Source organism: Toxotes jaculatrix, chromosome 10 (assembly GCF_017976425.1).
Source record: "Toxotes jaculatrix isolate fToxJac2 chromosome 10, fToxJac2.pri, whole genome shotgun sequence".
NCBI lineage: Eukaryota > Metazoa > Chordata > Actinopteri > Toxotidae > Toxotes > Toxotes jaculatrix.
Window position 1 is genome coordinate 2078861 of NC_054403.1, and position 16463 is coordinate 2095323.

A 16463-nucleotide genomic window follows, 5' to 3' on the forward strand; every position below is an offset into this window, starting at 1 on the left:
TTGTGAAATTGGGACGACAAGTAATCATACCCATAAGCCCAGTGGTTTGATTGTGTGTTTATCATTCATGGACAATGTTGAGGTTTTTTTTAATGCTGATCATGACTGTGAGATATTCTCATGGTTGCTCAACTTCTTAACTTTGTTTTGGTGTGATGCTCTGTAGTTTGTGTTAAAGGAAAGGATTTCTAGGAAGTCTGTACTGTCTGCAACAAGATCCTTTCTAAAGAAATTCTAATGGAAATGATGGAGCATAAAATCCACAGTCCCTGTCCTGTGGAAAAGTTGACTTCCAGAGTTGAAAAGAAATAAACATGAGGCTTCAACAGTCTGAGTAGATCAAGTTTCTATCTTCCAGGTATTTTTAGTCCAAAATTCTCCTCTTTGTGTTTCTACACCTAATGTTTCCTTGTAAAACTGTGGTGGAGAGATGGCAAAATGACCTCAGGGAAAACAAATGATTCTAACTGTAAAAATATAAATAGAGAAACACAAGCACTTTTTTCCCCCTTTTTTTATGTTGACCAACATAGTTCTTAGTTGCACAGTGTAAAATACAAGCTTAAAAATGTTATTGTATGTTTTATTTTGTAATTTAGCTGCTGACAGTTTTTCCAGCTTCTCTCTAATGACTCATGTATTCCCCTCACAGTTTCTCTTACCTGAGGCAGGTGTGTAAATTGTATTGACTCAGCTTGATATTTACCAAAGCTAGTTGGTTGACTGCCTTGCTTTACGGCTCAGCCACAGACCACTCTATAAATTCTCAGCAAAATGAAGGATTTCAAGAAAGGTGAGTAACTCCAGTACTAGAGTTAATGCCCAGTGCTGGAGGTGCTTGTCCTCTGATTGACTATGTGACTCAGTCATTGTTCTGTAGCTCTGACATTATCTGTGTAGTCATGTTGTACAGTCTGAATCTGTGTTTAACATCACAACATTGACCTCAGCTTCTCAGATTTGTGTCCGTTCATTCTTCTAGTCTGAATTCAGATGAGACCAGAGACGCTCTGTCAGTGGACTGTGTCAGTCCTGACTGGACTTTCACAGGGTGCTCATGTCCTCTGTCCTCTGCCTTGGCTCTTTACAGTCAGAACAGACTAAACTCTGGTAGATACACACTGTAGAGTCAGCTCCACACTGCTAAACTACACCTGTGTGTATGTGTATGTGTGTACATATATATATATATTCTCTGTGTGTGACCCTTTCACCAGCTGATTCTGTTAGCTGGTCTATGTTTTCATGCTGTTTCTTTAGAGAAATTATTAAGCAGCACCATAAAGTCTTCCTCAGAGTCCTCCAGAATATCATGCCTGTCCGTTAACTGGGACCTTTCAAAACAAAGAGTAGCTTCATCTCTGGCAGCAGTTTCACAGTGTCCAGACATCAGACCTCTATAAGTATAAAGAGAGAAAAGTCAGGGAACAGACTCCAGGAAACTAAGATGCCCTGTGGCCCATTCAAACTTTTGGAGACTCTTTCTCACAGAAGTGAGCCATTTATTCACTTTTCACTTGATGTGCTAAGAATTTAGCATCTGTTAACTTTTCCATTCAACCTCTTGTTGAAGGTTCTTATTTTAATCCAAACCAGGATCTTTCTCTAAACCTAACCAAGTAGTTTTTATGTCTAAACCAAACCAAACCAAACCATGTCTGTTCAACATTAACCATGTGTTCATTATTATTACCATGATGAGGAAGGTGCTGTACACTTGCTGCTGGTGAGCTCCTGATGAGTTATTGTATCATCTGTTCAGAGGGAATGAGCTTTTTATCTGCTGTGACATAAAACATGATAATGTTACTGGTCTCAGGCTGAGAACCCATAAACAGATAAGGTTCTGTAGAAAACAGGAGAAAAGGATGAGACAGGCGACACGTACTTCTTTTCAATGCAGCTTCGCTCCGTCTAATTTGTTTGCAAACATGCAAAATATACTTCTTACTATATTCTCTTTATGATTTCATCCATACAAAATTTCACAGTATCTAAAATAAACAAAATACTTAATCTGGTTAGAATCCTCTTCTTTAAAGTAAATCACAGTCTTCCTTACAATAAAAAATAATTAAGTTCAGCCAGTCTACTACTGTGTTAATGTGTCCTTATTCAGCATTTAAGCTGAGCTATATTTACATTTTGTACACAACACTACACATTTAGTAGAAAACCTAAAAACTATCAATCATGACAACTGCATGTCTATTTAGAAGAGAAGCATGAGCCGAAGACTTGCAAAGTAACCTTCAAAGGTGCTAAACAAAACCAGGAATACATCAGAACCACAACACGGTAACCGAAATAAACTATCACCAATAAGATCTCACTTTTACCAAAAATAAAATGTGCTGGAGCCAAAATCAGGACCATATTTGCATATTATGCTAATTTCAATGAAACATTTATGGACAGCGCCATTTTAGGTCACACAAAAAAACTAAAGGGAAACAATATCCGTATTACAAAATCGATTTCACATTCATTTTGGGTGTTAAGTAACACATGTGTGTAGTTATGCAAGTTTAAAAAAACTTCACAAACCTGTAGAAAACAGGAGAAAAGGATGAGACAGGCGACACGCTCCTCCGTTCAATGTAGCTTTGCTCTGTCGAATGAAGAAGCGAGCGAGTCCCCTTGAAAAAGAGGGTCCTTTGGAGAAGCACAGCGCCACACTGCCTCCTACTGGCGATACTGATATGCAACTGTGTTGCAGAGACGGCTTGCCGAGAAGCCATAATTAACCTTTACGGCTCACATTCAGCTGTTTTCCTCACAAAAATAATACACCCAAAGTAAAATCATGGATAAAAAAAAAATATTTTGTATACACTATAAAAAAAAATATATAAACAAAATTACATAAAATGTGACCATACATTGTGTGTGCGTCACAATAACATTGTTAAATTCACTGTGTTTCATTGCCTTTAAGAACTGAGAGGATCAAAGCCAAGCTGAACTAAAAACACAGCGCCTCATAATATGAGCTGATTGGATATTTTTGTATGAAGCAGGTTGTTTTGAAGTCGAGTTCTAACGATCTGTAAGTCTGGTAAACACTGATGTGAGCTGTGCTGAAGGACGTCTGCTGAGCTCTATGATATGTTACTGTTATGGGGAAAAAAATGAGTGGAGTAGAAAGATCTCAGTGTTTATGAACTGAATTAATATGAATCATTTATATTTCCTCTTAAAGTCACAGCAGAACTGTGCAGAGGCTGAACTGGGCTGTGTCTCTTTTGTCAGAGTGAGGTGTAAAGGTGCTCTCATGAGTGTTTGTCTGCTGACTGCTGATAGAAATGACTGGAAAGTGTCTTTCTGTCTCCTGTCAGTCCATAACATGTCCTCTCACCTTCACAGAATCTCTGAATGAACCTAAATGAAAGTCTGCACTGGCTGTTCAGTTTGTTGTACAGTTTACACATTAGATTGAAGCCTTTAAGCTTCACCTTTTCTCCATCATTGACTTTTTTGTCCTTCTCAGTTAAAACATGTCACTTACATCACTTCCTTTGCACATTTTCCTGCTTCCTTCCATTACAGAATTTAAAATTCAAATACTTTTTTACTTTTTCATGCAAGTGAGATAGAGACAGACCTCTGATCACTTCTGGATCTGAGCTCATTCTTGTACCATCAGCACTAAAATAATCAGCCCTGATGAGAAGTATTACTTCCCATCTTTTATACAATACATAATGTATTGACAGTGTATCTGTCTTCTGTCTTCTGTCTCCTTTGTCCTGGATCTTCTTCTTTGGATCCAAAAAATGCAGGTAGAACACGACTTGTTTTTTCATCTGGTGTGTGAGTTGACATGAAAGTGCATTTGTCTGTGGTTTAGTTTGTGTTTGATAGATTTCCTTTTCTTGTGTTTATGGATACAGATGAAGGTATTACCTCTACCTGTTAAACCATCCAAAGCAGCTCTGCAGTGTTTCCATCTGTGTTCATGTTGCTGTTTGAGGGTTAAGACTTGGTTTCAGGGTTAGAATTGGGTTTTGGTTAGGGTTAGGGTAAGGGCTAGGGAATGCATTATGTCAGCAAGTGTCCTCACAAAGAGTTAAGTACCAGTATGTGTGTGTGAGTTTCTGTGTCTGTTTGTCCTTTGATGCTTTTGCAGTGATGTTACTACCAGTGCAAACCAAACATTTTCTGCTGTTGCTTCTTCAGGTTAAAAGTTTTCCACTGGAAAATCAGATGCTGCATTAGCTGTGAAAAAGTTAGTGTTTTTTTTTTTTCATACCCACACAAATGAGGTGAGGATCAGGTGCTACAGACAGGTGTTCTGTTGGACTGAAAGAATTCTTTTTTCTTTGTCAGTAACACTGAAATACATCCCTGCCTGACTGTTCACATTGTTCAAACTCAGTTTTACAGATTTTCTGTTATTAAAACCTGCTGGTTCAGCTGGTTATGGAGTCCAAAACAACTTTATTCAGCCTGTTTAAACACAGGTTACACTTCAACTACTAAATTCTCACACACAATCAAATAGAGCAACTCATTTCCTACTTCTGCTCCAGGAAGCCTGAACTCCTCATTGCTCCTCTTCACAAATAAAACTAGTTTCAAAGCTTTTCTAGTCAAACATGACAGGAACTTTTCACACTGACATCTGGAGGAAAGAAACACTGTGATCTGGACATTCATTAGAAATCAAGACACTGAGAGGTCAGGAGCTTTCAACTTAGTGTTCAGTGTGAGACATGAGTGGATGCACTGTGTGAAATGAATGAGAACTTTCTCACTAATGAGGGAACGTAATGAGGAGGACTTGTTTTTTCCCACAGTGATGAGACTCTATTAGCAGAAGTATAAAACCCAGGAACTGCATGCACTTAGACATTTCACTGAACTGGCAGTTGTAAATCTTTTGTGATGTAAAAAGTCTTTTGATGTTGGAAAAACCTTAATATTCTGTAAAAAAAATCATCTTTACATTCAGTGAAAGTGTTTTTGACTGAAGTTTTACCATCGAAAAATCCTGTAATTACGTTCAAATAACTGAATATAAGCTGTTTTACAGTGATGGTACAGGTTCAGTGAATAACTGACCCAGTAATTTGGGATTTCTTCAGGAAAAACTCACAAGTAATGAAATAACCTAGACTCTCTTTGAACTGCAGCAGATACTCGAGCAGCTCTGAGATCACTCTGGCATAAAAACATTCATTCATTATCATTTGGTGCTGTGTCATGTAGCATACAATGGTTGGAGAGAGATGTCACTTATATTCAGTGCTGTTGGTCAAACATGATAGAGATGAAGGACTTTGCTTGTGTATATAATGTGAAAATATCAGACATGATTCATCTTCAGTTATAAAGTCTGAGGCTTGAGAACAGTTTGATATTTGTTTTAATCTTCATCATCAGATCACTTCTTTAATACAAAGCAGATATTAGTGATCCTTCCATATTCTGGAGAAAAAGGACGACATGGTCCAGTGGACCATGAAACCACCAAACCTCTGTGACTTCATTTCACTCAAACACTTTATAAAGCTTTGCTCAGTGTCTTGCACTTCATGATGATGGGAGTGACTACCGGGGGGTAGTCACTGAGGCTGTCTAGGGCTGATTTCTTGGAGACAGGGATGATGGTGGCTGACTTTAGGCAGGCAGGGATGCTGCTCTGTGACAGGGACAGGTTGAAAATGGTGGTGAAGACCGGTGCCAGCTGAGACCTAGAGCACCTTCCCAGCTACTCCATCTGGACCTGCAGCCTTGTTGGGATTCAGGGTCATGAGCACCTGTCTCACCTCATATTCCTGTACAGTCAGTGGATCACTGTGGGGGGGGGGGGGGGGGGGGGGGGGGGGGGTGAGATGATGGAGCTGTGGTCCCTGCAGTCGTCTCAAAGGGAGCAAAAAAGCTGTTAAGTTGTTCTGCTAGTGAGACACTTGTTTCTGCAGTGGTCACCCCACACCACCTGTAGTTCATCAGGTTCTGTATGCCCTGCCACGCCTGCCGTGGGTTATTTGCAGAGAGGTGGTCCTCTATTTTCCTCTTGTAGTCCACCTTTCCCTCTTTGATCCCCCTCTTCAGGTCAGTTCTAGCAGCGCTGTACCATGCCCTATCACCTGACCTGAAGGAGGAGTTGTGGACTTTAAGGAGTGACCGGACGTGGCTGTTCATCCAGGCTTTCTGATTGGAGAAGTCCCGGATGAGTCTTTTTGTTGTTACCTTTTCCACACAGAACCTGATGTAGTTCAGTACAGCTTCTGTGTGTTCAGCCAGGTCCTGGTGTTTGAGGAGCTCCCACTCTGTCTGTGAGAAGCAGTCTGAGAGCTGAGCGAGTGCATCCTCAGGCCCTGGCCCTCCCTAACCCTGTGACAGTGTTCCTATTGTTCATTCTGCAGTGTTTCTATCCAACTCTTCATAATTCAATATATTTAGACAGAACCAAATCATTCTGATATTACTTACAAACATTATGAGACTCTATGTTTAGACAATACTTTTCACATCTTCTGAAGTCAGTGATGTGTGCACTACAGCAAAAAAAGGATTTCAATGGAACAATGTCTACAGAGCCTCTTACAGCTCTTTCCTTCTTCTACACAGTCATTATAACAAGTTCACCACAGAAAGAGATAAAAATATGGACTTGATGTAGAAAAAGAAGCCAGCCTCTGTAAGACTGTTAATACATTTTATATTTTAGAAAAAAAAAACTTCATTATTTTGGCTAATAAAAGGATCTAGACAAATGAAATTAACCAAAAAAACACATAAAGTACAACTACTTCTCCATCTATGATGGTCAGACTAGTGCGGACTAGATAGACCGATACATACGAACTGATGAAGCCCCTTGGATAAGAGGCAAAACGTCTTCCCAGACAAACTTATGTCCAGTTGCCTTCGATTCAATTTTCAAAGAGAGATCTATGAGGTGTTAATAATTTGATCACATCTGACACAGCAGCTGCTACTGTTAAAAATCCAAACTCTTTATAACTGTTGCAGGTTTTAAGGTATTTAATAGATTATTTATTCAGATTATTAATATGTTTTGTAGATCCTGTTTAATATTTAGCACTGCTGTTTCTGACACAACTACCAAAGTATTATTAAAGCTGCTACAAATAAAGCTACTACTACTCCTACTGATGAATGAATAAACACTTTCTAATATAATAGGTCTTTAGGAGGGTCTACCCCACCCTAACCCAAACCCTCTGACAATGTTCCATCCAAACTTATTCTTCCTACTCTTCATATTGAAATGTTCATTGTAATATTCATACAAGTTGCATTGTTTATTCATCTGACAGATAAATGAATGTGTGTTCCACTGGTTTCAGGCTCCAGAGCTCAGGAGATGTGAAAGTTTGGGTTGTAAATCACTCACATTAATTCAGACTGTGAGACTCAGAAACTGACATAATCACAGCACTTTAAATCTGTGCACTCCTGACCTCTAGTGGCTGGAGTCAGTATGATGTGCTCTCACATACACCTTTTAATGCACGTTTGAACTTATTCATCAGTTAATAAATGTATGTTATAAATTTAAACATTAATTTAAATAAAAATGGGAAATTTATCAAACAAAAAAATTTCTTTAGATAAACTAAAAATTAGGTCACAAAAAACAAAAAAAATCATCAAAAAAAAAAAAAAAAAAACCCAGAAAAACGTACTTTTGATTGGTATTTTCTGTCATTATACTGACATATGAACTGTGGGAGGAACATGTTGGGATGGAATATTGTCTGTAGACCCTCCTAAAGCCTTTTACCTCTGTCATGGAAGTTATGCCAATTTGGTCTCAATAGACAGAATTATTACATTTAGAAATGTTTTGAATGGTTGAAATACTGAGCTAAACACTTTGGGACTTATGTACTAAGATGCACTAAACTTATATACATAGTAAGGATAATTCATTCATTGAATGAAAGTTTGAAGGAAGGAGTTGGAAAAAAGACTTACCAATACTTTTTTCACTTTTAAAAGTTTTTAAAGAAAGTGCTATTAAATTAAACTTATCTAAATACTACAAACAGTTAAACTTATCTTACACACTAAAGAGAGCAGAAACTTATCTATATACGAAAAAGAGTTGAAACTTTTCTGTGTGTGTGTGTGTGTGTCTGTGTGTGTGTGTGTGTGTGTGTGTGTGTGTGTGTCAGAGGGACGGTGAGCACCAGGCTGGGGGACGGGCCAGAGGGACAAGTGCATGACGTCATCCTGCTGAACGTGGGCCACAGGCTGTGGGAGGACTCTGGGCTGGATCATTTTACAGAGACAGAGAGTGGAGGAGAAGGAAGGTCAGACTGGATCAGCTACACCCTTTAGACTGCTGCAGCAGAGTGGGACAAATGTGTGTGGTGACCACTGAGCCAGGATAAAATGCTTCTGACCAACACAAAGACAGGAGGCAGATGAAAACCAACACTCGTCTATACATTTACAGCAGTGTCCTCCTGCTGGACACTGTCCAGTATGACCTGTGGAGCAGAGGTGGAGGGCTGGGGCTCCGGTCCAACAGGACAGCAGGAGTCTCACAGTGTCTTCTCGCCTAGGGCTCTGGAGCTGGTCTCCTGCTCCCTTGGTCTCCTCCTGCATACAGCAGCAAAACAAGTCCATTGTCTACACATCTTTGTCTTTTCTTGAGGGTCATAACTGTGTGATTGTATCAGTGTAGAACTTGATGGGTTGATGATTAATAATTATCTTCTGTTTTTCAACTAATCATAAAACCACGGTTTTATGCCACGCTCAAAAATGAGCAGGGAGTATAGATGCAACACATTTGTTTATGAGTCATTTCACACACTGGACAGACAGTTTGTCTCTTTTTCACTTTATTGCTCTGCTTGCTAAAAAAAAAAAAGAAGGGATTTTAAATCTCAGTGGTTCAAATGATTGAAAATAGTTCTATTAGTTTCAGAGACTTGCAGTTAACACCCACTCTGTTTTACTGTTTCAGTCGTTCTCTCTCATCTTTTCTTGGAAACCTTCATTTTTGCTTCCTCAGAGTTAAAAGCCAACACCTGGAAGTCACTCTTTAGTGCCTTACTGATCTGAAACAAGGACAATAAAAACATACAGTGGGTACGGAAAGTGTTCAAAACCCCTTACATTTTTCACTCTTTGTTAAATTGCAGCCACTTGCTAAAATCATTAGCATAGTCATCATTTTTTCCCTCATTAATGTACACACAGGCCCCCATATTGACAGAGAAACACAAAATTGTGGAAATTTTCGCAGATTTATTAAAAAAGAAAAACTGAAATATCACACGGCCATAAGTATTCAGACCCTTTGCTCAGTATTTAGCAGAAGCACGCTTTTGAGCTAATGGCTGCAATATAACAAAGGGTGAAAAATTTAAGGGGGTCTTAATACTTTCCATACCCACTGTAAGCTCATTATTTCAGATTTATTCATACAAAAGTCAGTTATCACCATGGGTCTAAAAAAGCTACAGTGACAGATGCAAATAATGAGTGGACCATACAGAAAAACATGTGTTTCTATCACATTAACCTGTAGCTCTTTCTTTCCAACACTGATGCATATCATCAGTACAGGTGAGTGATGTCTGTCGCGTTCAACAACATGATACTAGGAAGTCAAAGTGGACGCACTGGGATCTAAAATCATTCTGGGACGGATGTGACTTCTCTCTGTTAGTTTCAACAACATAGTGTCCCAGTATTCAGAATAAAATCCATAAATAAATGAAGATATTTTTGATATAACACATTTGTGCACACATGAAGACATTTTCAACAGCTAACTGTTGTTGGACTTTGGTATGTATTTTACAAGTAAATGAATGTTTATACAGACAAACTATTAGTATTTATACAAAACACTGTGCAGTTTATAAAATAAGTAAAAATAGTTCTATGCAGCTGAAAAAAATATTTAAATGCTGCCTTCACATTACATACTGTTACTTTGATAGTTAAAGAACATTTAATTCTAATATTTAATTAGAAACATGGCAAAGCGCATGTTAAGAACTGTGTCTGGAAACTTGCTTAAGTTTTCACGCTGTTTATATTGGGATTTTCACTCGTCCTCTCTCCTTTCAACTCAGTGAGAGATGACAGTTCATTTGTTGACTAATAATATGAACCACATCCATGTGTCAGGTTCTGCTCAAGCAACGTTATCAAAGCTTAAACTGACCTAAAATGATTTCATAGTCTTGCTTATAAAGAATATGTCAATACAAAGTGTTTACATTGGGTCAATACATTACTAATATATGCATTCATATGTTTGTAGCACTCTTGAAGAAACCACAGAGCGCTGGGTAGTTGTATGTTGCTTTAATCAAACTGTAAAATGGACAAACAGCAGCATTATCAATGATGAGCTCCTGTCTATGCGTCATTGGAGCAACACAATCACGTGTCGACGTCCGCTGACCAGGAGCGACTCCAAACCACCAACTCCCTCTTGTGGAGAAACTACAACATTACAATGCCTGTACTATTTATATTGGGCCACACTTCTTCGTTATAAATAAATGAACAGCTGAGCAAACTAAACTATTAACAACCAGGAAATATTAAGATAAGGGTTCAGGAAGCAGACACACTCTCTAATTTTAAAATTAGGCTTGAAGCTTTTTTGTTTGATAAAGCTTATAATTAGTTGTAGTTACAGTTTTATTTATTTTTTGACAAAACCTTTAGTTAGACACAATTATTTCTATAGACACTGTTACAACTAAGGATAAAGCCCATAGTAGGGCTGGCTGAGGCAACTGAACCATCCCTTATGCTGCTATAGGCCTAGGCTGCTGGGGGACGCATGATCCTCTGCACACCTCTTCTTTTCTCTCTTTCTCTCCTCAGACCCACTCACATTTATTAAACTTTATTCCATGTCATTAACTCTGTGTCCTCTCTGTCCCGTAGTCCTGTGTTTGTTTCTCTCTGGTCTCTCTTTCTCTGTACCTTTCTGCAGGTATCTCTGGCTACAGAGCTGCATGTTCTCTGTCTGTGGTCCTGGCTCCACCCACCTGCTGCTGTTTATTGTCTACAATGATCCATTTCTAACACATTACTATGTTTAATGTTCCACTCTGCTACAGATACAGATATTGTTTACATTTATTTCATAGTATTACTTTTCAGTGTTCACTGAGGTTTTATAGTGCCACAGCTGGACACATCCCTCACTCTTTTGAAAAGCTTGCTCCGCCCCCGTGGAATTCCATCCCTGTATCCCACTGTTCCTGAAAGTTTACTTTCACTTTCACCTAAGTTTGTGGCGCGGATTTTCTTTGTCTGAAGGTAAATGTCGGTAATTTTTAATGTTTTACTCGTCAACACTTCCTGTAGTTACCTGAATTACCTGACGTTCGAGTTTTTTGGATGTTGTTGTGCTTTATTGTGTTTTTTACACCGCGTTGTGGTGTTTAGTTGCATAGACTGAGTTGTCACTGTAAAGTCGGGATGAGGCAGGAAGAGGGCCGTTGTTATCCGCCATGTTGTGTGGATATCTGCAGTAGAAGCGGTGGAGTCAGAGTAGAAGCAGAGTGAGCTGATGGTCAGTAGCTGAACACGGAGCCTTTGTTAGTCTGTGGCTCCACTTACTGCTGACTGAAGGCAGCTTTTCCTGCCTGAATCAGCCTGTGGAGGAGGCGGACCTGAGCCGCTGCTCTCCCGCAGTCTGAGCCGCTAAATGCGGTCTGAGCTCGGCCGGACAGCGGCTGGAGAACAGCTCTGACTTTCTCTGTCATTAGATGAACTCTACGGGACTGAGCTCAGAGGGACTGACAGGGTTTTTCAGAGAGACAGTTAACACTCCATCCACAGAGTCAGAGGCCTCCTGGTCCTATCAGGACAAACTCTACCTGATGAATTAGATGATAAAGACCCAAATCCATAAATACTCTCACAATAAAGCATCTCAGCAGCTCTGATAGGTGATTATATCTCTGTGGCTGGTCACAGTACAAACAGAAAAACTGTCTGTCAGGACATATTTACTGTTTTTATTGATGTCTATCTGTGTCTCTGCTGTTTGGTTTGGTTTGTTGTTGTTGCTTCATGTAGTTCAGACTTTACTATTAGAAAAGGCAGGAAAGTGCCAGGGGCCCCAACTTAAAGGGCCCCTGGAATAATACTGAGGACAATTGAACTGAGTCTCAGTTGCTTTGTGTGGAATAATCACCAGCAGCTTGTTTCATCAAGTCATTTTCTACAGAAACACTGCAGACAAACAGATTGTCAGATAAAATCAGTGGATCTCAGTCCATCTTTGAGTCAGTGAATGGAAATGGTCGTCTCTGAATCGCGTGTGAAAGATATGAAAGAGGAAAGAAGAGCCAATCAGTGGAGGAGCAGCTGATATTTCTACAGGACAAATGATGGAGAGGAGGATTTCAGTTGATGTGCAGATGAATGATTTGTGTTTTCTCTCCAGATGAAGGTAGAAAGTGTGTGTGAGCTGATGTGGATGTGAATTCAGCATCATGAATCAGTGTGAGGACAGAGAGGAGGGAGCCCCTCCCCCTAAAAAAGTCTGTGTGGGGACCATGAGATCCAGACCAAAGGCTCAGAGGTGAGATGAGGATCTCTAACTGTCCATGACTCTTCTCCATGTCAGAGCTCAGCACTCACATCACTGCACCATCATTATTCACACTCAAAGCTCTGTGTGTGTTGTGTTGAAGGCCAGAGCAGCAGCACACACCAGACTCTGCTGGACCTGAACATGGACCTGAACATGGACCTGAGTCCAGCTGTGTGTCCATGAAGAGTGACTGGTCAATGGATGAGCCCAATAATTTCAAAGGACAGCCTCCCTCTGCTGCAAAGAAGTGAGCTGCAGCTGACTGCATATTTTCTTCTTTACTATGAGAACACCGTATGAATAGTAGATATGTTGTCCCTGTCCCCATGTCCCTAATGGTCTTAATCTGTGTGTCCACCAGGATCCATCAGAGACCAGACCTCCCTGTACATGAGCCCAGCTGTGTGTCCATGAAGAGTGACAGGTCAAAGCGTGACCCCATTAATTTCAAAGGACAGCCTCCCTCTGCTGCAAAGAAGTGAGCTGCAGCTGAGTTTAAAATGTATCAGGCAGCTGTCCTGTATAACTGGTCTTCTATGAAAGATGAAGTGATTGTGTTTTGTCTCCAGGCTTCATGAATGACACAGTATATGAACATGATCAGGCTGAAACACAGGCTTTAGTGGAAAAGTTGGTGTTTCTCTTTTCAAGAAAAGCACTTCTTATGTTCTAATATGTGTCATTCAGATCAGAAGTAAAACTCCCTGTAACTCAGCACCTATCCAGTTCCAGTGTTTGTGTATGTGTCCTGTAGCAGAGGTGAGACTTCTGTCAAACCCAGTGTGAGTCCTTAAAACTCATCATTTAAAAGGTGGACTTGTTGTGATGACTCTAGGTCATGAGGTACAGAATTGATTGCTTGTTTCCTCTCATTGAGAATGTCACAGCACAGTAGTGTTTGCTTTAATCAGGACAGTCACCACAGAACATAAAAGCAGCTGTTGTTTGTGTACAAAGCATAAAACTCTCACAGATGCTGCAAACATAATGTGAGCTAATTCTTCATGATTCCTCCACAGAGTGGACCAGGAGAGCTCAGAGGTTCCCAGTGCTCAGTCTGCCCAGCAGCATCAAACACACCTGGACTCCATATTTATGGTCTGTACATGGACAACAACTACTTTGACATCTGTTGTGTTATACAATAATCTCCATGCTGCACTTTTTAGAGCAGTGGATTGTCAGTGTGTCCAACATGGATCTGATGTTTGGCTCCATGGTTTTACTTTGATTGTGTCATTCATATAGTTTTCTGTTCCAGCTGCTGGAGGAGAACATTGTCACTTTTGTGAAGAAGGAGCTGAAAAAGATCCAGGAGGTTATGAGTCCAGATTACCCAGAATGCTCAGAGAGTCAGAGGGAGGATGAGGAGGTGTTGGATGCTGAGGATGAAGAGCAGAGGAGGAGCAGCAGAGAGGCTTTTGTGAAGATCACAGTGAACTTCCTGAGGAGAATGAAGCAGGAGGAGCTGGCTGACTGTCTGCACAGCAGTAAGAGGATTTCTCTAAAGATTCAACATGATGGACAAATGGGACATTTACTAACATCTCAAGACATGGAGGGAAATATGTTCATGTGTGTTCTTTAGGAGGATGAACATGTCATATTTTCTTTATGAATCAGTCATTGATGTTGTTTCTTGTTTGTTCATTCAGGACATGTTGCTGCAGTTTGTCAACATAAACTTAAATCTACTCTGAAGAAGAAGTTCCAATGTGTGTTTGAGGGGATCTCTAAAGCAGGAAACCCAACCCTTCTGAATCAGATCTACACAGAGCTCTACATCACAGAGGGAGGGACTGGAGAGGTCAATGATGAACATGAGGTCAGACAGATTGAAACAGCATCCAGGAAACCAGCCAGACCAGAAACAAGCATCAGACAAGAAGACATCTTTAAAGCCTCACCTGGAAGAGATGGACCAATCAGAACAGTGATGACAAAGGGAGTGGCTGGCATTGGGAAAACAGTCTTAACACAGAAGTTGACTCTAGACTGGGCTGAAGACAAAGCCAACCAGGACATACACTTCATATTTCCATTCACGTTCAGAGAGCTGAATGTGCTGAAAGAGAAAAAGTTCAGCTTGGTGGAACTTGTTCATCACTTCTTTACTGAAACCAAAGAAGCAGGACTCTGCAGGTTTGAAGAGGTCCAGGTTCTGTTCATCTTTGACGGTCTGGATGAGTGTCGACTTCCTCTGGACTTCCACAACACTGAGATCCTGACTGATGTTACAGAGTCCACCTCAGTGGATGTGCTGCTGACAAACCTCATCAGGGGGAAACTGCTTCCCTCTGCTCGCCTCTGGATAACCACACGACCTGCAGCAGCCAATCAGATCCCTCCTGAGTGTGTTGACATGGTGACAGAGGTCAGAGGGTTCACTGACCCACAGAAGGATGAGTACTTCAGGAAGAGGTTCAGAGAGGAGGAGCAGGCCAGAAGGATCATCTCCCACATCAAGACTTCACGAAGCCTCCACATCATGTGTCACATCCCAGTCTTCTGCTGGATCACTGCTACAGTTCTGGAGGATGTGTTGAAAACCAGAGAGGGAGGAGGGCTGCCCAAGACCCTGACTGAGATGTACATCCACTTCCTGGTGGTTCAGTCCAAACTGAAGAATGTTAAGTATGATGGAAGAGCTGAGACAGATCCACACTGGAGTCCAGAGACCAGGAAGATGATGGTGTCTCTGGGAAAACTGGCTTTTGAGCAGCTGCAGAAAGGAAACCTGATCTTCTATGAATCAGACCTGACAGAGTGTGGCATCGATATCAGAGCAGCCTCAGTGTACTCAGGAGTGTTCACACAGGTCTTTAAAGAGGAGAGAGGACTGTACCAGGACAAGGTGTTCTGCTTCGTCCATCTGAGTCTTCAGGAGTTTCTGGCTGCTCTTCATGTCCATCTGACCTTCATCAACTCTGGAGTTAATCTGCTGTCAAAAAAGAAATCATCTTCCCAAGGAGTCAGAATAATAACAGGTAAATTTGCAGCCTTCTATCAGAGGGCTGTGGACAAGGCCTTACAGAGTCCAAATGGACACCTGGACTTGTTCCTCCGCTTCCTCCTGGGTCTTTCACTGCAGACCAATCAGACTCTCCTACGAGGTCTGCTGACACAGACAGGAAGTGGCTCACAGACCAATCAGCAAACAGTCCAGTACATCAAGAAGAAGATTGAAGAGACTCCCTCTGCAGAGCAAAGCATCAACCTGTTCCACTGTCTGAATGAACTGAATGATCGTTCTCTAGTGGAGCAGATCCAACAGTCCCTGAGTTCAGGACGTCTCTCCACAGATGAACTGTCTCCTGCTCAATGGTCAGCTCTGGTCTTCATCTTACTGTCATCAGAAAAATATCTGGACGTGTTTGACCTGAAGAAATACTCTGCTTCAGAGGAGGCTCTTCTGAAGCTGCTGCCAGTTGTCAAAGCCTCTAACAAAGCTCTGTAAGTGTATAGATAGTTGGATTTCTTCATCATTATATAAAGACTCTGCTATTTTATTCAGCAGGAGGGAAAATAAATTCCTCTCTTCTTTAATTCCTTATCATCATCTCTGAGCTCTGAGCTTCAGCACATTGAATCTGAATTAAAATAATGGATCCTACATTAAAGAGCCAAGTCTCAGCTTTAATTTGAGCAGGTTGACATCAGTATAGAAAGAACTGTGTGGGAGATTCGGCCCTTTTAGTGGTTCAAAAGTAACTGGACAAATACACATGAAGTGAAACAAACTAATCAGATTTAATATTTAATGAAAAATCTGTGTGGAGTTTGCATGTTCTCCCTGTGCCTGCGTGGGTTCTCTCCTGGTACTCCAACTTCCTTCCACAATACCAAAAACATGCATGGGATATGTTAATTGGCTGCTCTAAATTGCCCGTAGGTGTGAGTG

The 16463-nt window shown here is 40.7% G+C and overlaps 1 protein-coding gene across 1 annotated transcript; it reads left to right on the top strand.

Annotated features, from left to right (window-relative positions):
- Positions 1 to 14246: 14246 nt before the first annotated feature.
- LOC121188713 (protein NLRC3-like) lies at positions 14247 to 16019 on the top strand (the record flags this gene model as incomplete). The annotated part of the gene is made up of 1 exon (XM_041048575.1): positions 14247 to 16019. A coding segment is annotated over one exon (1773 nt), but the record flags the coding sequence as incomplete, so codon positions are not given.
- Positions 16020 to 16463: the final 444 nt, after the last annotated feature.